This window comes from Portunus trituberculatus, chromosome 50, assembly GCF_017591435.1.
Source record: "Portunus trituberculatus isolate SZX2019 chromosome 50, ASM1759143v1, whole genome shotgun sequence".
NCBI lineage: Eukaryota > Metazoa > Arthropoda > Malacostraca > Decapoda > Portunidae > Portunus > Portunus trituberculatus.
Genome location: NC_059304.1, coordinates 25,044,138 through 25,071,885, shown reverse-complemented (window position 1 = coordinate 25,071,885; position 27,748 = coordinate 25,044,138). Strand labels below are relative to the sequence as shown.

The 27,748-nt window shown below is 39.6% G+C and overlaps 1 protein-coding gene across 4 annotated transcripts in view; it reads right to left on the bottom strand.

The window, feature by feature from the left end:
- Positions 1–27,748, bottom strand: part of LOC123500094 (aspartyl/asparaginyl beta-hydroxylase-like) — an 85,547-nt gene that overhangs the window by 15,407 nt on the left and 42,392 nt on the right. For all 4 annotated transcript variants that reach the window (XM_045248744.1, XM_045248745.1, XM_045248742.1 and 1 more), the window contains 7 exons: positions 23,646–23,728; positions 22,380–23,411; positions 19,535–20,722; positions 14,924–15,173; positions 14,586–14,758; positions 11,710–11,877; positions 9,842–9,969 (listed from right to left, as the gene is read on the bottom strand). In XM_045248744.1, the coding sequence (XP_045104679.1) occupies positions 9,842–9,969; positions 11,710–11,877; positions 14,586–14,758; positions 14,924–15,173; positions 19,535–20,722; positions 22,380–23,411; positions 23,646–23,728 (3,022 nt within the window). The remainder of the gene's footprint in view (positions 1–9,841; positions 9,970–11,709; positions 11,878–14,585; positions 14,759–14,923; positions 15,174–19,534; positions 20,723–22,379; positions 23,412–23,645; positions 23,729–27,748) is intronic.

Here is a 27,748-nt window from a genome sequence, read left to right as displayed (position 1 = left end):
CCTCCCTCCCATCTCCTTCCCTCCCTCTCCTCTCCCTCTCGAAGATAAGTTACATGCGTCCGCCTTGTAACATTCGTGAAAACACACACACACACACACACACACACACACACACACACACACACACATATCCCCTCTTCCTCTCAAAGATAAGCTACATCGTCCCGCTTGTGTCTAAAATATTAGCAAATGTCACTCTCTCTCTCTCTCTCTCTCTCTTTTTCTCCGAGAGAGAGCGTCCACTTTCCTCTTGAAGGCGATATAGTAACTAAAAATAGCAGCATAATACACAAAGACGACAAGTATGACAAGCTTGCACGAGTTTCCAGCTCGGGCACTACCACCCGTATATTATACAGGCGGGCTTTTTTAACATCCTGCGCGAAGGGGCTAAAGCAAGTAAGGGATGGTTTGGGAATTTCAAGAAAAGAACTGGAATTCATTCTGTTGTGAGGCACAGCGAGCCTGGAAGTGCTGACAGAGTTGCCGCTGAGAAATTTGTGCCTGAATTTAAGAAATTTGTGGATAAGGAGCACTTAAGCTCACATCAGATTTTTAATTGTGATAAAGCTGGCCTGTTTTGAAAAAAAAAACTACCAAACAGGACCTATATAACAAAGGAAGAGAAGTGTTTGCCAGGACACAAGCCCATCAAAGACAGGCTAACCCTGCTTCTGTGCGCCAATGCTAGCGGCGACTGCAAAATTAACCCTAGAACACGGTCATAGGTCCTTTGTTTCAAGTGGGCACATCCCACATGGGTCTTTGTGTAGCTTCAGTTGGCTGTGAGCTCTCCCAGTGGAAGGTAGTGTGTCTACACTCGCGCCGTTGTGGGGCCACGTGTGGGGTGCATCGGGTAAATTTTACCCCAGTGCCGTGATTATGTAATATTTACCCCAGAACCGTGTTACAATTCTAATATACTTGGGAAATGTTTACCCCATAACCATGATAACATGTAAGCATACATTGCTTACATTGGCCTCACACTAGTGATAAGCCATAGTTTATTTTTCTGTGCTTTCTCACGTACATACAGGCAACCCCCGCTTAACGAAGGTTCACACAACAAAATTTCGCTACAACAAAGGTTTCATTATGCTACCATCTGCTTGTTTAACGAACACCTAACTCGCTTTAACGAAGTTTTATCCAGGTAATTTTTTCCAAGTTTGAAAGCCCCGCCGTATCACGCAAGCCGACAGGCTTTTGAATACACCAGCACCTCTCGTGGACAACACGCGTACCACTCACTCACCCTGTTCAAAACAATAACAGCGCCAGCAGCAGCTCGTCTCCCCTCGCTCAACTTACCACCAAAACGCCCTGCAATGTCGCCTAGCATTGCTAAGACGACCAGGAAGTCTCTTACTCTCGAAGTGAAGCTGGATATTATTCACAGACACGAGAGGTGAGAAAACTAATAGCATTGCTCGCCACCATCTTGACTCCATCTACTGTCTCTACTATTTTCAAGTCAGCAGACTATATCAAGAAGGCTGGTGAGACCGTATCTTCCTTGCAAGCTAAAAGAACCACCTGAACTCGTGACTCTACTATGAATAAAATGGAAAGCCTTGTGGAAATGTGGTACATAAGTTTTGTATGTGATACAATGATGCACCCTTTGTTTACATTCCACAGGTTGCTGGTTAATGTCTTTCCCGTTTCACTCTCCCTCCCTTCATAAATTTAAGATCATCAACATTATAAAGTTATGTACATACATACATTAGTGTACATTATAATGACAAATTAAACTGCCTAGATGTTTAACTTCATAATTTTTATTTTCATTAAACCTTTCACTGTATTATAATGCACTCTCGCTTTGTTTACTCTCAGTGGAAGTTCAGTTGTTATAATTGGTTCGCTTAACGAAGTTTCGCTTAACGAAGGGTTTTTTAGGAACGTAATCCCTTCGTTAAGCGGGGATTGCCTGTATATGTATATGAACGATACATGTACAGTACTTTATGTACGTATTAATGTACATTATCATCATTATTACACACCAATTTATCTAATTACTGTACGTACAGTATTTGTAAGTGACGCCACAGACCCCATGATATAGCGAAAAATTCGCAAAACATATCTACAAGTATGTATAAAACCCACGAAACAGTGATTCTGCGAGTCAAACCGCAAAATAGCGTGGGAACACTGTATTATTTTCTTTACAGGCTTTGCAATAACATGGCTAGCGACAAATCTCAGAAGCTTTATACTGACGAGCAACTGGAGGATATACTGGTTTGTCAGAAGTAAGTTCTTTGTTCCCAAGTGAAAGTGAAAATGAAACGGATAATGTTGAAAGCAAGACTTTGCATGACTCTGATAGTGACAAAGATTATGAGCAATCCTCTGCAACTGAAATGGAGTTACAGAGTAGTGCGTGCAAGAGATAAAGACATCAACACCTCAGAAGCGTGTAGGCCTACCATGCCTACGTCCTAGAAAACCTGCCACTGGTGCTGGCCATGCTGTCTCTCCATCAAACTCTGATGACCATGATGACCCTGTTCCCCCCTGGCTGTGCCTGCTGCTGCAAGGGGAAGACAAATGCGTGCTGCTGCTGATGACGACAATGATGTTCCAAGAAGGGTCGAATTTGGAACCAGCACTTTGACAACCAGATCCAGCTTTAGGTGGAACTGTCGTCCACAGACACTAACAGCAGTAAGGTTAGCAGCATGTAACATTGTGCCTCCCTACACCCCAGGACCTGCACTAGAGGCAAGTACAGGGGATCCTTGCAATTCAACGGGGTTAGGGCGGTTTTTCATCAGTCGAATCAGTGTTTATTCGAATTCTGAAGTAATTTTTCCTATAAGATACTTGAGAATTAAGGGGATAGGGACCACCCTCCAGCCTAGACCCCCCAAAACATCACTATAACCTCTAAAAAACACTAACTTAGACTAAATCAGTACTAAAAAAAAAAAGGCTTCATTTATATCTAACTTTTTTTTATTAAACACATTAGGGTGCTGTACAGTACATTTTTGGAAATAAAAACACTTGCATGATGCAGCGGTCTCGCGGTACTTGTCCCTGTTCTTCTAAATTGTTGAAACTGTTGATCTAGGGACACTCATTTGTGCTGCAACAACGCTGTGAGCTATACCTGCCTTACACTTTCTTATAAGCTCAAGCTTATCTTTGAAAGGCCCCTTGGGGCTATCACACTGGCCTATGATACGTGGAACGAGGAACATCTGCTCCAGATAGCTGGAACTTGCACGGGATTAGTGGAGCAAAGTTGGGATGGCTTCATATCCATCCCGGTTCTCCGTATGCTATCCCAATGAAAAAATAAACATAATATATGTAATAAAAACCGTTTATTTAAACTAAAAAAGAACGTGCCTAAATTTTTCATATTGGAATATTAAATAATATTTCATCAATACAGAAAGATAAAATATATATATATCATGTCAATAATTTGGGTCCATGGCAACCACCACTCAAGAGTTGCTGTCGTGCACATCTCGGTTCTTCTTTAGTTTCTTTTACTTACTTTTCTTCAACAAGAGGAAGTGCAAATGCAATTCCAGAACAAAGCACAGGTTGAGGTATAAGCGGCATGGTTTTTTTCTGGTTTGTTTTGATTAGGCTTGGTCTTGGTTGCTGGGCCGTTTTCCTAGCACAGCAAGAATGCGGCCAACTTGTGTGTGATAATGTTCCTGGTTTCGTACCAGAACCATGGCCCGCGTTCTGTGTATCATAGGCCAGTGTGACACCCATTGGAATCCGCCTGGTGGGCTGGCGGCGGATTTGACCAGGAGAATGGCGCGCAAGATACGAATGTCGAATTGGCGAGTCAGTTGGTCGAACCTTGAGGACTGGGTATTAATTAATTGAGTTTGAATTGGCAATAATTTGAACTGTGAACAGTCAAATCACAAGGATCCCCTGTGCAGACACAACAGAGAAAGCCATGAACTTGCCTGTTCGATTATAAAATTCTAAATGAAATTGTGCAGTGGTCAAACCACATCATTCCAATAGAGGCAGCCAAGTCAGACTATCACAGGGAAAGGATGTCCTTGACAGAACCAGCAGAGCTGCAAGCACTGTTGGGGGTATTGATCTTCAGTGGCTGCCAGAGGGACAACCACCTGTCAACAAGAGAGATGTTTAGCCCCAATCTACCGGGCAGCCATATCAGAAGATCGCTTCTCGTTCCTGGTCAGCTGTCTGCAGTTCAATGATAAAGACACAAGGGAGGAGAGGCGGCAGACTGACAAATTTGCAGCGATCCAGAAGATCTGGGACGTGTTTATTGAGAACTGTGGGAAAATGTATGTCCCACATGAGACACTCACAGTTGATGAGCAGTTGTTGGGGTTCCGTGGGGACTACCCATTTCATATGTATATTCCCAGCAAATCGGCAAAATATGAAATAAACCTGGTGCTCATCAATGACAGCAACAGCAAGTACATACTGGGTGCAATTCCCTACCTGGGGAAACAGGGCACCAGACCCCACGATGGCATAAACCTTAGCCATCATTTCACCAAGGAACTCACCAAACCTTACCATAAAACCAACAGGAATGTTACTACAAACAACCAGTTTATGTCTGTGGCCCTCTCAACTGATCTCCTGATCAACTGTGGCATGACCCACGTTGGTACTGTGCGTGGTAACAAGGAGGAGATACCTTGGGAAATGAAGGACACAGCAAATTGGAGGCCAGGTTCAAGTGCCTTCTTATTCACCAAGGACATAACTTTAGTGTCCTACTGTAAAAAAACATCAAGGAGAAAGAAGAAATTGGTGCACCTCATGTCAACAATGCACACACATCCTGTTATCATGCCTAATGGAAAGCCTGAAATAATTCACTTTTATAATAAGACCAAAGGTGGGGTTGATACATTCGACCAGATGTGCTCATTCTATGCAGTGGGTCGCAAAACAAGAAGATGGCCCATGTGCATTTTCTAGAGGATGATAAATTGCTGTGTTATCAATTCGTGGATAATATACAATGAAAATCAGTAGAAGACAGGGGCTTCAAAGTTGGCCAGGCACACATATATGCAGGAGTTGGCAGCGGCCCTTATCAAACTATAGGCAGAACACAGGTTGTGCAACACTCCAAGGATGTCAGCTAACCTCAAGAAGCTGATAAATACTGTCTATGACACACCCATTGACCAACACCCCATAGTGATAGCAGAGAGCTGAGCTCCCATGGTTTGATGCACACTGTGTCCCAGGACTGCAAACAGGAAGACAAGACACAAGTGCACTGCCTGTGGGAAACCAGTGTGCCCTCGTCACATCTGCCTTATGTGCGTCGACTGTCAGCAGTAAACTGTAATTGAAAGAACTTTGAAATCTTTCAATGACAGAAAACATTAAAATTTTAATAGCACAAAAATCTTTCTTAGACTTCCAGGATCATTTATTGTTCATGTACAGTAGTAAATAAATGTAACACTTTTTTCAAACGTTGTTGTTGGACTCCCATAACATAAAACTAGTAATTTATGGTTGTTATATGTTCATAAACAACGGTCAAAAAATGTAAAGAATTTTTTTACTTGCAATTAGGTTATTTTTTCACTTACAAAAAAAAAAATCCTATTTTTGACGCTCTTCTGTATAGTGTGTGTTGCTACCAGGAGGCTGTGCTTCCCAGACCTGAGGCTCCTGTGACCTGGGTGTGGTGGGATCATCACTCAATACTTCAGTTCTAATATTAGATTTATTTATATTTTTTTTGGTTTATCCATGTAGTAAATTTTCATATTTTTAGTACTTTTTTTTAATTGTCCCTAAAAGATTCACTTTGCCTTAGTAAAAGTTAAATAGCAGAGAAATTAAAAGTATAGACGTGTTTTCTGCCAATTACTTCAGGTTTATCAAATTTTGATTAAACCTATTTTTTTTTTTTTTTTTCCGAAATGAGGTAAAATTTACCCCACGACCGTGTTAACATAAGAATTACCCACGACCATGTTCTAGGGTTAAATTGCTGCTTTTTTCTAAACTTGAGTTTGGCAATGGCTGGAACAAATTACCTGATTTATAGGTATCAATAGTCAAACTTTTTATTACTCGAACAGCCATTTGGAACTAATTAAGTTTGAGTATTGAGTCTCCACTGTATTTGGATTATCATATACAATATTTACTAATAAAAGAGTGACATTTCAATACATGGACAAACATATAATGAAAAAAATCATCACAAGCATGATACATCCAACACTGGAATATGCAGCAGTGGTGTGGTCTCTGAGCTCTAAAATGGATATAAGAAAATTAGAAAGGATACAGAAGATTGCTACAAAAATGGTGCCAGAACTAAAGTACCTAAAATATGAAGAACAACTCAAGGAAATGGGACTGCCAACCTTACAAGATAGAAGAGAATTTGGGGACCTAATAACAATGTACGTACAAGATAGTTAATGGCAATGAAAAGATAGACAAGGAAGACCTGGTGGTGGTGATGGAAGGACAAGAGGACATGTAAAGAAGATTAGGATGAGGCAGTGTGTGAACTATATTGGAAAATACAGTTTTCCACACAGAACAGTGGAGAAGTGGAATGCATTGAATAATGAAGTTGTTACAGCACATAATGTACATAACTTTAAGGAAAAATTAGATAAATGATGACATGGAGACAGGACACTATAAGCCCTGCTTGAACTCTGTATAATACAACTTGGTAAATACAACACCTCCAAACAGCTTTTTCTGTAAACATGTGCCAAAAAATTAATTTGATAGCCAAACTTTAAGAAAGCAGAGGAATGATCGCAAAATTTGTTAGTTGATGGGAATGATAAGAACAAGAGAACACAACTGTTGGCTGAATGAGGATTCCCAACAGGAAGAAAAATGAATCCATGGACTAATAGGAACTAACTGGATGGAATATGAACACCAAGAACATAAGAATATGAGAAAAGAGGGAAGCTGCAAGAGGCTGCCAGGCCTATACGAGGCAGTCCCAGTGTGCTTAAGCTACCTAATTCCATCTATCTTCCCCATCCATGAATTTATCTAACCTTCTTTTAAAGCTCCTTATTGACTAAGCCCTGACTACATGACCACTGAGACCGTTCCACTCATCAACCACTCTGTTTGAAAATCAGTTTCTTCCCATTTCTTTCCTAAACCTGAATTTTTCAAGTTTAAACCCATTATTTCTGGTTCTGTCCCTGCTACTGATCCTAAGAACTACATTCATGTCCCCTCTGTTAAAACCCTTATACCACTTAAATACTTCTATCAGGTCTCCTCTTAACCTACGTCTCTCTAAGAAATGCAGATTAAGTTTTTTCAGTCTCTCTTCATCGGGAATATCCCTCATTCCCTGTATCTTTTTAGTCATCCTCCTTTGCACTGACTCCAACAGAGCTATGTCCTTCCTGAAATGTGAGGACCAGAATTGTACCGCATAGTCAAGATGTGGCCTGACCAGCGCCAAGTATAATTTTAGTATTACTTCAGAACTCCTGCTTTTTACATTTCTAAAAATGAAACCTAATACTCTATTTGCCTTATTTCTGGCCTCTATACATTGCTTCCTTGTACCAAAATCAGAGCTAACTATGACTCCTAAATCTTTCTCATACTTGGAACTTCCTAGTGCCATGTTATCCATTGTGTACCTATTGCTTGGATTATCTCTACCTATGCTCAGTACCCTGCACTTGTTAATATTGAACTGCATTAGCCATCTATCTGTCTATTCTTTCATCCTATCCAAGTCATCCTGCAAAGCCTTGGCATCTGAATTTGACCTAATTAATCTACCTATCTTTGTGTCATGCTCAAATTTACTGATATCACTATTAATTCCACTATCCAAGTTGTTGATATATATTAGAAATAATAATGGCCCTAAAACTGAGCCCTGTGGCACCCCACTAACTACTTCCCCCCACTCAGAATTAGATCCATTAATTACTATCCTTTGTCTCCTCCTGTCTAACCACGCTTTAATCCAGCCTAATATTCTACCCTCTATACCATGTGCTTTAACCTCTGGTGAGGTACCTTGTCAAAGGCTTTACTGAAATCTAAGTATAGAATGTCATAATTATCACCTTTATCTGCTGCTTCATAAACCTTACTATAAAAGCTCAACAAGTTTGTAAGACACGACTTCCCCTTCGTAAATCCATGTTGTGTGTGATTGATCAAGCCGTGTTTGTCTAGGTGTTCCCTAATGTTTTTCGCTATTATTGATTCCATTAGTTTACCCACAACTGAAGTTAAGCTGACAGGCCTGTAATTAGACATTAGGGTTTTATCTCCCTTCTTAAATATGGGAATCACATTAGCTTCTCTCCACATTGTAGGTACCTCACCTGACTCCAGTGACATCCTAAAAAGTACCAGTAAAGGCTCACTGACTACTTACTTGCATTCCTTTAGAACCCCTGGATATACTTCATGAGGTCCTTGTGACTTGAATTTCTTTAGTTTATCTATCTCCTGTTCTACCATTGCCTTAGTTATATGAATATCTGTCAGCTTTTCACTATCTTCTCCCCTAAATACCTCTTCGCTATCTGTGATTTCCTGTGTGTTCTCCTGGGTGAAGACAGTTAAAAAATATTTGTTCATAATTCTACTAATCTCTTCCGCTGAGCTAGCCATTTCCCCATTTGTTGTCTTTAATGGACCTAATTCTTCTCTACTCTTCGTCTTGTATAACTGAAAAAATCCCTTGGGGTCCATCTTTGCTTGGTTGGCTACCCTCAACTCATATTCACTTTTAGATTTTCTCGTTAACCGCTTAACTGTTCTTACTAATTCATGGTATAGTGGCCTTAAAGCCTCATCTCCTGCCTTTAGCCTCTTATATATATATTCCTATTTTGCCCAATACATCATTTTAATCTGTCTGTCATCCACTTAGGAGCGTTGTTTCGTTATTTTATTGTTCTATATGGAATGTTGGCTAACTGTCCGTCAATCAATTTACTTAGGAAGTCAGTAAGAAGGGACTTTTACAACTGGACTATTTCCATGAAACACCTTTCAACACAAGATGGTCTACCAGTATACATCACAAAGACAAGTATAGAACAGTCTATGTAGATTTATCAACTTTGACTGAAATAGATAAAGTATGGTGTGTTTTAGTTGTGACAATAATGAACAGAAGTTTCCTTTTCTCTCTCTCTCTCTCTCTCTCTCTCTCTCTCTCTCTCTCTCTCTCTCTCTCTCTCTCTCTTGATTACTGAGAGGGTGTGCCAGAAACATGTACTTCATGGAAGTTAGTATGAAAGTGGTGAAGAAAAAGAGATGCAAAAACATTTTTTTAAGAACTGGAAAGAAATAAGAGAAAACAAACAAAATATACAAAAGCAAAAGTTTAAGGGTTGGAGAAAATAAAAGGAGGATTAAAACTAATAACAAACCAGACTTAAAAGGAAAATAGAAGAAGACTTTTGAAGATTGCATAAGAAATGCTAAAAAAATTAAATATCATACTAGGAGGAAATTGAGAATATGAGAGAACATCAACTAAATGTGAGATTGAGATGAAAGGTGTAGTATAATCAATTACCCTCCCAGTCCCTTGTTTCTCCCACATACACTTATACACATCCTTCATCAGTGCAATCTATGAGTAATATTGTTAAAAAATATTACTAGGAATTTTACTTGGCCTAGTAAAAGAAAAGAAATACAAGGAATGATATAACACTGACCCTTGTGATGCCACTGACCTCACTGCTCAAAATTACAAAGATATATATAACTCACAAGAGATGGAGGGAAGTTAGCCTTGCAGCTAGATGCCTTCCAACTGTTTGTTTTTTATCAAGTTTCCATGCAAGCAACACACCTGAAGAAGACCTGATAAGTTGTTTGTTCTAGGGTCCAAAGAGGTTGTGAAGTCAATCTGTCAACATTATAAAGGGATCGCTGGTACCTATTGAGGAACATGCCTTTCTCCACTGCTTCATCATAAATCTGGAAGAAAATGTGGCAAGTATTCACAAGTATCATGAGCTGGGATTTCCCTAAGTACATAAGAGGGCCTCAGGACCATAGGGGCTCAAGCACTGCCTCCCTGATCTTTTTAGGTATTCATATCTGTGGAAATGACAACTCTTCCTCTATCTGGCTATCTTGTTTGTCACATTGTTTTCCAACTTTAATAATATTAAAAGTCTTGTAGAAGCCAGTGAACTCATAACTTATCAATTCGGGAAGCACATGGTGGCTGAGCACAGTGGTGTGTCGATTTAGAACCAGACAGGCTCAACGTTAGCGGGAGTCAGCCAGCCAATAAGTGCATACTGCGCACATCCCATTGCCATATCTCATCCAATCAGCATTTTTTGGGGGTTTCCCCCCCCCTGTATGAAACATGCTACCCTGGGCCAATCATTGCACTGCTATGTACATCAAGGATTTCCTGCCCTCCACTACTGATACCAAGTGCCAGTACTTCTGGGATATCCTGGCACAGCAGGATGGTATGCAGCATAATGGAGGACAGGGGGCAAGTGACAGTGACTACAAAGGGGATGAAGATGACAACCTGATGGAGAATGATAAAGCAAAGTAACTTAACCATCCCCTCCCACCCCCAACCTTCACCTATTTTAGAGGATGTACAGTAATATTAACAGTGAACACATAGGGAGACAGTGGTGCAGTGGATAAGGTGGTGAGCATGGGATCGGGCAGATGTCCACACATAGGTTCAAATCCCACCAGATACTGTTTTGATGCTATGCCATTTGTCGAGTGGTTAAAAGATACCTATATGTCACCATGATACTCAGGTTCTAGGTGGTTACACCAAAGATGTGCTTGGGTAGTGATAAGGGCCCTAATATGGGTACCACTATAAATTAAATTGCCTGCACCCCTAATGGGCAGAAGCTTAACAGCACTTCCCACATATACTTTTCCAAGTATGCCTACAGGCACTATAGGCCATAACATGGAGAAAAAAAAAAATTGTTCACGCACAGTCTTTTTCTTTGATTAGCAAGTACCACTTGTTAATCCTTTGTTTTACCATCATTATCAAGTTATTTTCTTAATAACTTCCTCTAACATCCCATTAATCATCCTTCAATTTATTGCTTTCCTTAAGGAACTATTGTAATGTAGTATGTACCAATACTTGTATTTCCTCTTATTTTTCAATACACTTAGCCAATGATGCTATTCCTTTACTAGTAGTTTATTGTATTATTAATCTATTTACCTCAGTTAAAAATTTTATCAAGGTTTAAATCACAAGTCATGCAATGACATATATGAAAACTTGAGAGGAGCGGACTTACATTTTACATGCACACAAACACATCATACGTTTCTTTCATTCTTCGTCAAAAAACTTCTGAAACTTGGCTAAAATTGATATCTTTCTTAGAAGTGGAGCTATTGTCCATAAACTTAAGACGATTATTTCTCAGTTTTTAAAAAATGGCATTTGAGCTCATATGGTTCTAAGGTCCTCATAAATGTACTAATAATCAACTAAACTCCAAGAAACAACTAAACTCACAGTTCCTATTCTTAGACTAAATTGTCATCAGAATTTCATTATTCAAGGAGAGATAAAGATGTGCCCACTCAGAAATACCATCATAAAAACTATCACTTTATAGAAGTCTTGACTTAGTAGACATTACATACCAAGATTCAAGGCTATTTCTTGAGGCACTATATCAATAGTCCATCTGTTTTTACCTTGTAAGCTTCTTCAACCTTCCCCTGCCGTTGTAAGGCATCACCCAGGTGGAAGAAGAACCGTTCATCCTGTGTTCCGTCAGCCATGCTTGCTATGCCCTTTTGCATGTAATATGCTCCTCCAGTAATATTGTTATAAGTTGTTTTCAGCACAAACCCATAATGAACCTGTGAGAGAGAGAGAGAGAGAGAGAGAGAGAGAGAGAGAGAGAGAGAGAGAGAGAGAGAGAGAGAGAGAGAGAGAGAGAGGAAACAATAACCATGGATATACTGAAATGGTTCAGGGACATGAACAGAGGGCAAATCCACTAACACATGAGCATCATGTAAAACTTAACATCTATGCTCAGCTGGTCAAAGCAATCCTCCTCTACATGCCAAGGTTACAGGCAAGTCAATGTGCAATTTAACAAAATCTGGGAATATGAAGCTTAAGGTAGATGCCAAAAGCTAACCATTGGTTAAGGGAGACATAAGCCTAGTAACTAGACAGATATGATAAGCAGAAAAAATTATACATTCTGAGAGCAGAAAGTTGACTGCTTAATCCAATAATTGACACTAGATTTTCCTATCTTGTGAATTAAATGAGGAATTTGAATATTTTTTGCAGGAAGCAGAGTGATGATGACGTAGCATATTTTGATTAAGTACAAAAACAGAACACTTAAAACTGGCCTAAAGCAGAATGAATAATCTTGTTTCAATTACAGTGGAGACTCAATACTCGAACATCTAAATACTCAAACGCAAAAGTTTGATTTAATACTTGAAAAAATACCTGATAGTCAAACATCCACACACGTGGTTGTAAACAAAGGCTCCCTGGCATCCCCCTTCCCTCTCCGCCACTTGTGACTTGTGCTGCCACGGTTATCAGGTTAACATTCTCCTGCATTCTAGCTTTAGTTTTTCATTTATAAACGTTCATTAACACCAAAGGCTTGTTAGTGGTGAAAATATCTGGTAATCAAACGGCTGCATATTTGGTTGTATACAAAGCTCTGTCATCTCCCTTCTCACAGCTGCCACTGCACCATTCTGATACCAACTCACTGGTAATACTGGTATAACATATGCTGGTGAGCATCCCTAGTCCTGCCACAGTCTTGAGAAAAACACCATTCTTCTGCGTTCTGTGGGCAGTTTTTTATTTAGAAACTTACGATGGCACCTAAGAGGCTTATTAGTGATGAAAATAAGAAATCTGGTGAGAGTGTAAGTGTTAGTGAGCCACAGTACTCCATTAGTGGATTCACAGGAATCACATGAGAAGAAAAGTTACCAGACATTTTTATAGATGATGACTCATCCTCCTCTTCCCCACCCTTCTCCCCTCCTCCTCTAAGATATCCATCACCAGCCTTCACTTACAAAATGTACAAATCAAAATTGTAAAAAAAAAAGAATTGAAATTTCTATAAACTCAAGGTTTTGCTAAGATTAGAACAAATTACCTGATTCATAGATATCAATACTCAAACTTTTTAATATTTAAACAGCCATTTGGAACAAACTAAGTTTGAGTATTGAGTCTCCACTGTATATAGGTATAAATTAGAAAGGGTTTCATAAACAATGGAGACTCAATACTCAAACTTAATTTGTTCCAAATGGCTGTTTGAATATCAAAAAGTTCAATTACCATTATCTATAAATCAGGTAATTCATTCTAACCTTAGCAAAACCTTAAATTTACAAAAATTTCAATGTAAATTTTTCTATAATTTTTATTTGTACTTACTGTAAGTGAAGGCTGGTGATGGATAAAGTAGAAGAGGAGAAGAGAAGGGAAGGAAGGAAGAGGGAAGTTATTCGTCAGAGGACAATTCACCATCCATGAAAACGTTTGGTAACTCATCTCCTGGTGTGATTCCTGTGAACCCACTAGTGGAGGGCTGTGGCTCACTAACACTTGCATTCTCACTAGATTCCTTATTTTCACCAGTAATAAGCCTCTTTGATGCCATTTTAAGTTTCTAAATGAAAAACTATAGACAGAACACAGGGGAATGTTATTCTCACAACCATGTCAGGACAACTGGCAGCAGCAGGCAGGAAGGGAGAGGGAAGCCTTTGTTTACAACATCGTGTGGTTGTTCGACTACTAGATATTTTTTCAATTACCAAGTCAAACTTTTGCATTCGAGTATAGAAAAGTTTGACTTCAAGGACATTCAAGTATTGAGTCTCCACTGTATTGTGTTTTCCACTAACACAATACATGAAATCATCTGGTATACATGTGACTCTGAGATAGTTTTGTTTGCATGATGATGTGTATATATGACCCTATACAGGTCTCACATGAGAGTCCCAGATGACCATGTTGTAAGTTGATGAGTGGAAGGATTGTTTGTGTCTTGTGGATCTTTCATTGGCTCAATTGCTCAGCCTTGTTCTTAAAAAAAAGACATTAGCATCTACATCTTACCTAAAAGTAAGGCAGTTTGAACCTGTCAGTGGAGGATGCAGACAATCAAATATTACAGTGGTAAGTAAAGGCAGAACACAGTTGAAACTAGCACACAACTAAAACTTAAAAATGATCAGATTCTCATACACTATAGTTTTTTTCTTTCTAAGCTGAATGTTTAAGCTACAAAATCTTCAGATTTCAGCTCTTTAATGATTTTTAGACATGAAAATTTGAATTCATAAAAGTTGATTATAAACAATTACCATTACCTACTGTTTAGCACTAGCATGGCTGTTTTGAGGTTCTTGTTTTGTGTATAGAGTTGCATTATACATAGATAATTAAATATTTATTTTATTTGTGCCTTTTGGTTCTATGCAATTGACAGTTGATGCAGCTAACAACAACTCCTAGGTAAATCCATACGCTGTACTCTCTTATGGGACATTTCACTAACCTGAGCAAACCCATTATCTGGCCACTGCTGCAGCACTGCCTCAAACACCTCCTTGGCAGCTGAGCCCTGATTCATGAGCAGGTAAGTAACTCCCATGTTATTTCTCAGGGTAATATCATCTGGAAAGCGCCGTAGGAGTCGCTGCTGCACCCTGAGAGCCTTTCCAAAGAACCCTGAGGAAATAGACAGAGCAGCTGCATCTAATGTTTAGCACCATCACCCATTTCTCTCTTCATTTATACAACCATTATTCTATGAATAGATTGCATATGTGCAGTAATGTTTACAATAACTTCTTCAGCATGCTGCTCTGTTGGCCATGAACCCTCTTGACAAACCTCTAAACTTCATACGGTCGATGCACCTCTCAGCTGCTGCTTGCAATAAAGGGAGCGGGACAAGGGCAGGCTCCTCATCAGCTAGATCCATGAGTGAGCGGTAGGTCACGATTGCTTGTTCTAGTTTGGAGTTTGACTTTTCAGTTTCTGCCAGTTGGTCCAAAGACCTGGCACGACCATATATAGCTCTTGCTGATTTAGGGTTGTGGTGGAGAAGAGCCCCAAAGGCGTTGAGGGCCTTTCCTGGGTTCTATGCAGGCAGAGCAAATAGCAGGATATTCAGGCTTGGCTTGGAGTCAGGCCATGGCAGAAACAGGAGTCAAGTGAAAAGGACATGAAGACAGAAAGGAAAGCTAACAAGAAGTAAGGAACATATTAACAAAAGGTAAGAGGCGAGGTGTTTTAAGTGATGGGTAGGATACAGTGAATGAAGTGGAAACTGTAAGGATGATAACATACAAGGACAGGAATGTGTGGGTTACATAGTTTAAGATACAATTGTTAAAGGAAAAGAACATAAAGGGTTTCAGAATATCTAACACCAATCTATCAATGCCATTCAGCAAAGTACTGCATTGCAAAATAATAAGAAAAAAAAAAAAAACTCATCACAAAGACAATTGCTAAGGATTAGCAAATGAACAAATATAGATGGACTTCTTACATCTAATATTGCTCTTTATCAGGACTATCGAATCAAATTACTCTACTCTACAAATTTTGCTTAAAAAATTACATCTTTATCAGACAGATATGGCTGTCTTAAAGGCTTTTGATTTATATAAAAACTCAATGGATATCATTAAGTGCATAGTAAATACAGTTGTACTACTATAATAATGCAGACACCAGGATTTGGAAGGATACAATAATTTAAACTAGAATATATGATATTTTCAAATTTATGAGGCATCACTGATACTGTAACAAAAACAAATTAAAAATAACAAATCATGAATAATTACACGGTGCAATATTTCTATTAGCTGATAAGAAGTATAATACATTTCTTAGAAATAACAGCTGACGACTTGAATCATGTATATTTAGACAAAACAAAACTCCACTTTTCTCTGAAATAAACAAATCTATTAAAACAAAAACAAAACAAAATCAGGGATTTTAGATTACTGTGTTATGTGTAGGAAAAGGTTTTCACCACAAGAACACATGCATACCATAAGACTCACAAATAAGTGAAGACTAAGCCAGAAGATCAGAGAAGCCCACCAAAACAACCTTGATGCTTGAGCATGAGCAGAACAGATCTACAACTATATCAGGATGAGTCAGTGGAATCATTACAACTGAAGCTCATGATGCTACCTGCTTCCCAACAGTGAGACTCGGCCACCCAACTTGAAAGGGGGAGCAGTCTAGTGAATAGACACACACAACTATGTTATGGCGGTGGTATTCAAATCACATCCACCTGACTATAACCTCTTAAAATTAATAGTAGCACATAAAGCAAATTAAATAAATTATGCCCATGACAGGAGTTGGCAGCACCACCTATGACAATACTGTCATGATGAGGTTCTGATCACAGTCTCACACATTTCTCCATATAAAAGAAAATAATCAATTAAAAAAAAAAAAAAAAAAAAAAGGAAAAATAAGTCAATCTAGTTCTGAAGAAAAGGACATTACTTTCACTGGCTTGTCACTACTTCTGTTGCTCTCATTTCAAGAGCAAAGTATGCAGAAAGATTATGGTAGTTTGATGACTGCTTAGAGGCACAACTTGGGCTACAAAAATACGGCATTTGTTGCAAGTAAGTCTGGCTGTGCAAGCCTTCACAGTGTAGGTCTCTTCAAGCTACCATGCTGGTAGACGTCTTTCGATAGTCGTTCCACACGAAGCCAACTACCTCCAAGGTGTCACCTCTACACCACCTCCATGTGTATCACAGATAATAAAGTGAAACTAATCATCAATTGTAAGTGTAAAAGTTCTATTTGTTATTCATTCTCTCTCAAAATCAATGTAAGAGCACCATGATTTTTATTTATTTATTTTTTTTTTTTTCTTAATGATGCCAGAGAACAGTACATAAGAAATATTAGTAGGAAGAAATTCCAGTCATTAAAACAAAACATTCCTTATTGGAAGTATTTGTTTTACCACAATACTTTTCATATTTTAAGTTCTTTAAGGTGTAAAAATGGACAAATTGCAGGCAGAATAAGACATGAAGCCCAAATGAACTGTACTGATCATGGTCATACATAATATTCATTAGTTGACTTCAAATGGAATGACTCTCTCTCTCTCTCTCTCTCTCTCTCTCTCTCTCTCTCTCTCTCTCTCTCTCTCTCTCATTCAGCATTTAATACAAAATATGACTTAGTGTTTGGGAACTTTGATTGCTACCACTTTCATACCTAATTACTTCCCAAACACCACTACAACCACAGAATACAGGATGTCTACACACATTTCAGAAGGATGGTGGCAGGATAGAGATAAAGGAAAAGAAGGAAGTATTTAGGGACCCTAGAAAGACAAAAAAAGCACCATTTTAGAAATATACAGGAAGTGTAGCAAGATAAAGTACTTGTACAGTATATAAACTGCAGAGGCATTGAGTACCTGTATGTCACTTACTACAATTTTTAACAGTCCAAGCAAGTTCTACAATCAATTTCCAAAAGTATATATCACCTTCAAGATATATGTACTATATTTCCAAACTAACAAATATTCAAAGTGACAATTTTTTGTTAGATAAATCAAAACTACAATACAAATAAAAAAACTAAATACAGTGTAGTAATATACTCTTGTTTTATGATTCTGAACATACCATACATGAATATTCACATTTACAAATCTGTCTCTCACTGATTTCTGTAAGTGTTTGACTGGCATGACTGGTGAGCAAGCACAAAGAGTGAAGTGGAGACTCCCACACACACTAACCTTAATCTTCATGTTCAACTAATTCATTTCATGTATCAGATTCAGTTTACAAAGCCAATGTGGTAGACTTTAACTTCCTACTCTATTGTACCAAAGACATTACATCACGTGAGAAAGAGATTAGAAATCTTGGCTGAGTCATAAGTTCTTGTGAAATAAATGAATTACAGTGTTCCCTCGTTTATTGCGGAGGATGCGTTCTGTAACCGCCTGCGAAAGGTGAAAATTCGCGAAGTAGGGATGCTGTATATACTTCATTACATACATAATATTTTAAACCTTTTTAAACCTCCCTACACTATTATCAAGCCTTCCTGCCACTATATAAACCTTCCTCACATTCTTATCAACTGTTCCCTCTACTGTATTACCCTTCCCCACACTCTTATAAACATTTTTGTAGGCTAAACATATGCGTACGTATATGTATACAAACAATATATGTACAGTACTGTACATGTACTGTCGTCGTTATTACACACTAACTCATTCACAAAAACATGAGACTATTGTAACAGTACTGACATGGATCATAGGCTGGAAAGAAGTGGACAGTATATACGCGGGGAGCATCAGACAAGGAGGGATGCTGCATTCCACTGGACAATCAGTGTTCAGGACTGCACACTCTGATTGGCCAGCTATCAGCTGTCAACTAATAGCCTGCCGTATACTATCTTGTCTCGGCACGTTAAGTGATGCCATGGATCCCATGATATAGTGAAAAATCTGATAATCATATCTATATATAAGACCCATGAAACAGTTAGGCTGCGAAAGTCGAACCGCAAAATAGCGAGGGAACACTGTATACACCTAACCCTCCGTTATTACGCCCTTCCGTTTTCACGTTTATGCATTATCATGCACTTATAAAAATCTGCAAAATTCAGTTTTAGCACATTGCGCACTCATGAAAATCTGCAAAATTCAGGTTTAGCACATCTGGAAAGTCGTTATCACACACCCGTAGTAGTAGTAGTAGTAGTAGTAGTAGTAGTAGTAGTAGTAGTAGTAGTAGTAGTAGTAGTAGTAGTAGTACTACCCATATCCCAACCACACACTGAACGAATGTTTAGATGGGGAAGGAGGAGGAAGAGGTGGATGGGGAGAAAGATGATGATCATGAGGAGGAGGAGACAGAAGCGAATCATCGCTGTGTATTCATGTTACGTGATTTGAATAAGGGAGCTGATTGGTTCTGGTCACTCTGCTCACCACCACCACCAACACCGCTGCCACCACCACAACTACCCCTCAGTCTCACACATGGTATTCTGTTGTTCAGAGCTGGTTTTTTAGAAAAATTTTTGGGTTGAGGCACCAATTTATTTATTTTTCATTTATTCTTCACTTCTGTTATTGCGTCTTCCACTATCCCGCGGTTTTTTTGGGCACCAATTTCGCACGATATCGGAGGGTTAGGTGTTACTAAATTTTGTTAAAATAAGGACACAAAACTGAAAGATCCATATTACACAAAAGCTGTGGCGTGACTCCTTAACATAAGTAGGAGAATGAAGGATATGAGAGACAGGAGAGGGAGGCTGTGCTTGCTCAGAGGCCACATCCACCTATAGGTGCTATAGAAATAAGGGGAAAAAATAAAGAACATGAACAGTAGCAACACTCTTCACCCTCATTAGGTGCAACAGCCCCTACGTGCTCTTCTGACTCTCACTCACCTCGGGCAGCAATTCATCTGCCTGCTCCAGATCTTCCCGGATTGTGCTATCAATTATGCTGTCACCATTGGCACCAGTATCAGCAACCTTCTCCTCTGTATCCAGTGGCTGCTTCTCTTCCACAGCCTCAACTTGTGGCTCTTTGGCTGGCTCCTGCAGAGGTTCAATGTGAATGGGATCAGGGATTACTTCATCAACTGGTTCTGTGTCAGACCCTCCCTCAGCAACCTGTGGAGTAACAGGTTCTTCATCCTCAGCTGGAGGAGGACCTGGCTGCAGGGGATCTTCTGGGGTACCATCAGGGATGATCTGAGCCTCTATGTCAGCAATTTCAGCCTCAGAAATGCTCCCTGCAGCCTCAGGAGCTTTGTGCTCTTCCTCTGCTGGTACTGGGACTGGCACTGATTGTTCCTGAAGAGCTGGCTTTGATTCAAAATCTGTTTCTGTCTCACTTGTCTGTGTCTCTGCCTCATTGTTAGTCTCTATTACTGTATCTGAATGGTTCTCTGCTATATCTTTCTCTTCCACTATTTCTACTTCTACATTTTCATTTCCTATATTATGAGTTTCTATGTCTTCTGTTTCCTTCTCATCCTGTACTTCTGTTTCTAATTCCATTTCTTTTTCAACACCTGCTTCACTGTCTCTCTCTGTTTCTGTTCCCAATTCTGGCTCTGCCTCTGTTTGTGTTGGTTCCTCAGTCTGTGTCTCTAAGTCTGCCACTATCTCTTCACCCTTGTCTGTACCTACAGCCTTTACCTCTGTTTTCATCTCTGTCTGTACTACATCAGTCTGAGTTATTTTGTCTACCACTATTGCTTCCTTCTCTGTCTCTATAGTGTCCACCTTTATTTCCTTCTCGGTCTTTACAACCTCCACCTCTACTTCCTTCTCTGTCTCTACAGCTTCCTGAATCTCTGACCCTGAGTCACCCTCGGTCACTGCTTCCTCAGACACTACCTCTGGCTCTTGCTCTTTATGCTGGTCTGGTTCTACAGAAGTTTGGGTCTCAGGATCTTCCTGTAATATGGGCTCTGACTGAGGCTCTACTACAGTCTCAGGTTCAGAGCTCAATTCAACCTCTGCTTTGACCACAGACTCAGGCTCAGGAGCAGATTCAGACACAGGTTCAGGCTGCTCTTCAGGCTCAGGTGCATCTTGTGAGGGAGGTCCTGGGATGACGATGGGCTGGATGAAGAGCAAAAGATAATTACTCTCTAAGCAATGAGTGATATGATTTGTTTGACAAGTTGAGATGCAAGCATTGGAATATTAATTTGCTATTGCAACATGCAAAACTAACTGAAGTATGGTACAATTATTATGCAAGCAATTGAGTTACATGAAAATCTTTTTACCAAAAAAAGAAAAAAATATTACTCACTAAAAAAAACACATTTATAACTAAAAAGAAAACTAATAATAATAATAATAATAATAATAGGAAATCCATGTAATTATAATTTAACAGAGAAAAATATAACTACATCCATAGTCAGACTCACAAGCTACCACTGGGCAAGCAAAGCATGAGCAGCAGGAGAGCTAGATAAACTATAAGCATTTATTAATCCTCATTCAGGTAATACACAAGACAACCTTTCTGCATGCAGTGACCAAATTATCATCCACCAGCCACAATACTGTACTAACCATTCTCTTACTGAAGCAGTGACTAGGTAAAAAATGTTTGTACCTCTGAAGGACTCAAAACTGCTGACAACCTTCATCAACACCATTCTCTTGAGCAGCTACTACAGTGTGAACCTTCATTTCCATCTTTACCAAAATCACTCAAGACTTTGACTTGGTGCAGCAGAAAAAGGAAAAGCCACAATAGAGCTGTAAATAACTGCTTGCAAAAAATACCTTAAGGATTAAGACTATGGATCTGTATACTCTTAGATGCATCCAAAAATGCAGCATTTGCTGGTAGGAAAATGAGGATGAAAATGTACCCTTCAAAACATAGGAGGAGGAGGAGGAGGAGGAGGAGGAGGAGGAGGAGGAGGAGGAGGAGGAGGAGGAGGAGGAGGAGAAGGAGAAGGAGAAGGAGAAGGAGGAGAAGGAGAAGGAGGGAGGAGGAGGAGGAGGAGGAGGAGGAGGAGGAGGAGGAGAAGGAGAAGGAGAAGGAGAAGGAAAAGGAAAAGGAAAAGGAAAAGGAGAAGGAGAAGGAGGAGGAGATAGGTGAAATATTTCAGTCAGATGAATGTAGATACAGTTTGAAAAGTAACATTGAGGTATGTATGGTGTTGCTGTGAAGAGTTTGCTGAACAATTTCCATGCAGGAAGATTAAGCTTTTTAGAAAAGCAGGTGTACCTTAATTAATTGTTTAAGTCAACTCCCAATCACTGAAGTACAAACAAGGAGGACTGCTCCATGATGACAAAAATCAGATGCATTGTTATCATAAGCAAGATGATTAGTATTCCCATAAATACTATTATTAGTATTTCAAATGCAGATAAGAATAAGCTTTGTCATAATGCACTTCATTAGAGTAGCTTTTCATTTTTTAATTCTGATAAGATCTGGATTGTGCTCAAAATATCATCTATATCAGTATGCAATATGCATTAAATTCAAATTGACAGTGATTTTTCAAGCCCAGATAATGCAATATTTTTTTTGCTCTATTAGTAAAGTTATACTGTAGCTTACTTTGCATTCACTTGTGCAGAACACTAGTCCCTTTTATTCCTTTAACCCTCATGCTGTTCTTGAAAAATATCCCATATGACCATGACAAAAATATCCCAAACCAATCATTAAGATCCCTTGAGCAATGGAGTGAACCTGCCACCTTGCCAAGGGTGCATCATGGGCACCAGCACAACCCCTCACCTCCTTCTCCTCAACGCGTTTCTTAACATCCTCCAGAATCACTTGAATATGGTTGAGTGTTTCCAGGAGTCCTTCAGTCTGCCCTTCTTTCATGGCCCGCCAAACGCCTGCCATGTGGGGTGCCACCTGAGCCACCATAGCATTCTGTGGATCCAAGGCCAGGATGTCCTCAGCTAAAACCTCCACTTTAAGGTAGGCATCCGTCAGAGCTCCAGTGCTTCCTTCCTTGCCAAACTGGGACCAATCCTCTTCCTCCTCCTCATTTTCTTTATCTATTGGCATCTCTTCCGGAACCACCTTCTCTTCTACAGGTGCTGAAGGTGACTCTACTTCTTCTTCTTCTTCCTCTTCATCTTCTTCTTCTTCTTCTTCTTTTACTTCTTCTTCTTCTTCTTCTTCTTCTTCTTCTTCTACCTCCTCCTCTTTCTCTTCATCCACTACAGGCTGTTTCTCTTCAGCAGGTTCTTTATCATCAGTGACTTCAGCTGGTAATTTTTCCTCCTCCTTCTCCTCTTCTTCTTCTTCAGCTGATGGGGTGGCCTCCACAGGCTCCACCACCTCAACAGAAATTGGTTCCTCTGGTGTTTCCTCTTTCACATCGTCATCTTTGTCCTCTATCTCAGGATCTTCTGGTGTTTTCTCTTTTACAATATCATCTCCTTTATCTTCTACCTCTGGTTCTTCTGTCTTAACATCTTCAGTAGGAGGAGTCTGTACCTCATCTGGCTCTTCTGCTGGTGATGTATCTGAGGGTGGTTCCACAACTTCTTCTGTTGTGGGTAGTATCTCCACTATCTCTTCCACAGGAGTGACCACCTCCACCACTTCCACCACTTCCTCCACTACAGGATCATCCTCACGTTTATCTTCTGCTTCAGGCTGTGGAAGAGCTTCACCTGGGAGAGGCTCCATCACTACCTCTCTCACCACCTTGACATACTCTTCCAGCGGTGGTGTGGCTGATAATGGCTCTGGTTCCTCTTCTTCAGCTTCCTGTGCTATAGAGGCTTCAGCTGAAGGAGATTCCTCTTCCTGTGAAGGCATTTGCAATGACATACAGAACTGTATTTCTCAAACTTCCACAAGCTACTTCCCTCCCTAAACATCTGAACACACACCCACATCAGAAAGGGACCCATACACACTAGAATAATGCCTCAAAGTATTATACAGCAGTGCATTTGCCCAAAACTATATCAAAGCTGATTTTACACATAAGAAAGCACTAATTATTATGAGTTCATGTGCTGAGATGCTGACACTCACCATTGCTGGGGGTGGTGGTGGTGGTGGTGGGGGTACCATCTCCTCTCCCACCTCAGATTTCAAAGCATTGTCTTCCATAGCAGCTGTAGGATAATAGTAGAGGAGGAAGGGGAGAAAAGGGGGAAAGTGAAAACAAAATTGCATTATTGGGTAATGGAATCCTTCCTACTCTCATATATGTAACAATAACAAGTTCAAGCTTAAAGTTTATGCCATTCAATCAAAACTTTTAACTTTGATCATATCTATATAATAGATGATGCCTCACAGTGTTGTACTAAGCAAATACAAGGATCCAAGATGATGAAGCATTCACCTACCAATTCCCTACTCCCTATATCAAACTGACAGACTATGCATAAATAAGTATGACAAGATGTTCTCAAATAATTTTTCAAAAGGTGGCATTAGTTAACCTAAAAGAAAGCAAGTAATGGTTAGTGGGATGATTCAGCTGATTATCTAAGTTTTCCGGTGGAGCAGATATGAAAGCACTATCAATACTACAAAGACCACTAAGGTTAATGATAATGATTTGAATATAATCCAGATCAGTAAAGGAATTCCACATACTGTATTTGATGGTTCACAAGACGCACCCTTTTTCTCCAAAAAAAAAAAGTCTCAGGAAATAACCTTACGTCCTATGAAGCAAAGGTTCAGTATTGAGACAGTGGTTGGTGGCAACAGAGGCTAAAAAATCAAACCCCATACATTTTTGTAGATATAAACAAAGTGATGATAGGTACTACAACACAAAGCAACTCTTTCTTTCAAAGTACAGTAAAACCTCAGCTCAGGACCATAATTCGTTCCTAAATCCTGTTCGTCACCCGATTTGTTCGTCCCTTGAATCAATTTTTCCCATAAGAATGTATTGAAATACCATTAATCCATTCCAGACCAAAAAAAAAATAATAAATCATACTTTTGTCCATAAAAACCATTCAAAATAGACCTTTAATGTATGCATGACATGAATGAAATAATTATAGAAAGCCTAAATTGTTTGACTTACCTAAATGCTATCAAAATGAAAATAAAATGAATAAAAAAGAAAAGGTTATTTACTTGAGAGACTGGACGTTGATGGCATGATGGAATGGAGGAGAGGAGGATGGGGAGGAAGACAGACAAGATCTGAGAAGACAGTCATGAGAGAGGACTTTAGATGTGCGCAGCGTGCCAGAACTACACAACAGGTGTGTAGCGTCACAAGTCAGTGCCGCTATGTGGGGTCCCGTTATAGCAGAGAGGATAACGCCGAGGAAGCTACAGTAGAGCGCGCTGGTAACATCACCATGCCCAGGAAAAACAGGAAAAAATCGTGGTGGCATGGAGATTATGTTATGTAATATTTTTCGTATGTTCCTGTTCCTATTTTTTTTTGTGCTTATGTTTTGTTTTGTTGTTGTGTGATAGCCAGGTTGGCTATCACACAAACGGTTCTGGCAAGCCGTTTAACCGGGTTCGTCCCTTAAAATATCGTTCGTCCCCTGGGTCAATATATTGACAAATTTTTGGGTCGACTCCCGAATTGTTCAACCTTAGAGACGTTCATCAAGCGAGGTTTTACTGTACCAATATATAATAGGTCAAACCTATTGGTAATTCACATAGAATGACACCAGTCAGGATGAATTTGCCAAGTGACAATGCACCACGCATTGTATGAACCAAAACAAACATGATTTGTGTTAGTGATCTTGATCTTGACAAAGGCAAGGTACACAGCAGTAGAAGAATTAAGAGGTGATATGGGATGGAGCTCTTTTAGGGAAAGACTTATAAAAGCGACACTTAGGTACAAGGTTAGGCTTGAGAGAATGGATGATGCAAGAATAGCAAGGAAGGTGTATCTGTGGATTGAAAGTGGAAGCAAATGGAGGAAGAGGTGCATGAGAATGACAGAGAGGAATGGTCTACAGGTTGGGTGGGCAGTGAGAATGGCTAGTATGAATCAGAATGAGCTGGAATGGATCGTGACAAGAGGAGGCAGAGTGGGAACTGAATGGGATGCGAGGAAGTGGAAGAGTGAGAGAGACAGAGATGTGAAGAGTATGGGACTGAATGAATAGAGGAATGGGATGGAACGAAAGACTACTCTGGAATGGTACAAGGTGAAAGAGGCCCTGATGTATGAGAGGTGGTACGATGGAAGCCTGGGTGGTGATTTTCTCTTCAGAGCTAGGGCACAGTGTATGGATGTGAATGCAAGGAGTTACAGGTGGTCTGAGTCCCGCAGCAAAGTGTGCCAGATGTGTGACTCGGGAGAGGACGAGACGGTGGAGCGTGTGATGCTGGAGTGTGTGAAGTGTGCCAGAGACAGGTATGAGATGATGCAAGTGGTGTTGACTGAGTTAGGGCATAATAGGAATGAAAGAGTGGAGAAGACGGGGAGGGAGTGGATGGTGGTGCTGCTGGGACTGAGTAGAGAAACGAATGAAAGGATGATTGAGGCGGTGAAGGAGTTTCTGGAGAGAATGTGGCATGCCAGATGTACGGACAGTTAGAACAAAGAACCCTGTTATTTTTTCTTCTTTTTTTTCTGTGTACCTTTCTTTTGTCGTCTACAGGAGCTGGCAATCCAAAGGCCCGGCTCAGGAGCGATCCTGAGTCGCCTATAGTATCAAGATCAAGATCAAGATCAGTGAGATGCCATTACTCCTTGAGGCAAGACACACTTTCATAGTATTAAAGTTGCACCTATCTTTTATCGTTCTTATCCTGCATACATATAAAAAAAATTATGATTATTAGTCCTGTAGTCTCTGACTCTCTCACAGTCACTGCCAATGCCCTATGCCAGGTACTATATGTTTACATCTCACAAAGTCACAACAGGATTGGTGTGTTGCCTATTAGCAAAGATCAAAACTTTTAAATGCAAAATAATAAGATCTAATAATGATCTAAATGCATGGGAGTCTTCAATTATCAGGTGAAATTCTTCACTTCATATAACAAGCTTAAATATGCTCATTAATCTTTTTTTCTTTTTATTATTTATTTTAATGTCTGCCAAAAGTGGGTGCATCTTATGAGCCCATGCATTTTATGAGCCATCAAATATGGTATACAAGGCTAAGACTTATGCTCTTCACTTCTCTTAATAACTCTTGATGCCATCTTGACAAACATTCTCCACTTTCATCAGACTACCTAGACTTGCATTCTTAGCCAACAGGTATAAAGAAACCATATGTACTAGACTTTAATATTTTGCAGCTGTTGATTAACCCTGTACCTGCTCTACCCAATGTTGCCTCAGTAACACTCAAGGCACAAACACACATACTCAAGCCAACACAATCATGTTATCTGTTAGGAGGCTACACTTTCCATATGAATTAGATAGTATACAGAATTTTGAAGTATTCAACAGTGATAGATACAATATGTTGTTAAATACAAACCTGCACCTTTTACAAGGAATGCAGATTGCACTGAAGTAGTAAACATGTACTAATAAAGGACACACATCCAATGAAGTTTGTGCTAAAATTAATTTCATACATTTAATCTGGACATACTACGCAATGGATAAATTAATAAATAATGGTATCAATTAAAAGATGTAAACTACTGTTAGCATCAGAAACAAATCTATTACAATTATAAGCTCCTTTAAGGTGGGTTCACACGTGCCAATTTGCTACTGAAACTGAAAGTCGCTAGAAGTATTGACTGAGGCCTTCTACTCGGAAAACGTCACACATAGCGACTGGATAGTATCGACTAGTTGGCACCTTGGTGGGAAGTGAATGTAAACAAACAGCTACCTGTCAAGATATCTTCCTCCAGTGACAATGCTGAAGCAGTGGTTGCTCTTCTTTTGGCGTACCGGAAGTCAACAGAAAAGAAAATGCCTGTGGATACGTCCCTGGCTAAGTAGAAGGAAAGAAAGGAGTGTCTACCACACACTAATCTTAAGAAGACTATGCACAATTGCGATCAAATTAAATACTGACAAGTCTTCAATCCTCATCTCCAACAACACCCTGCATTGAGGGAAACAGTTTTTGGAGAGTAGCAGCTTTTTCGTCAAACGACAATTTGTGCTAGCTTTTTTTTACTCTATAATTAATTACTGGCGTCCCAGA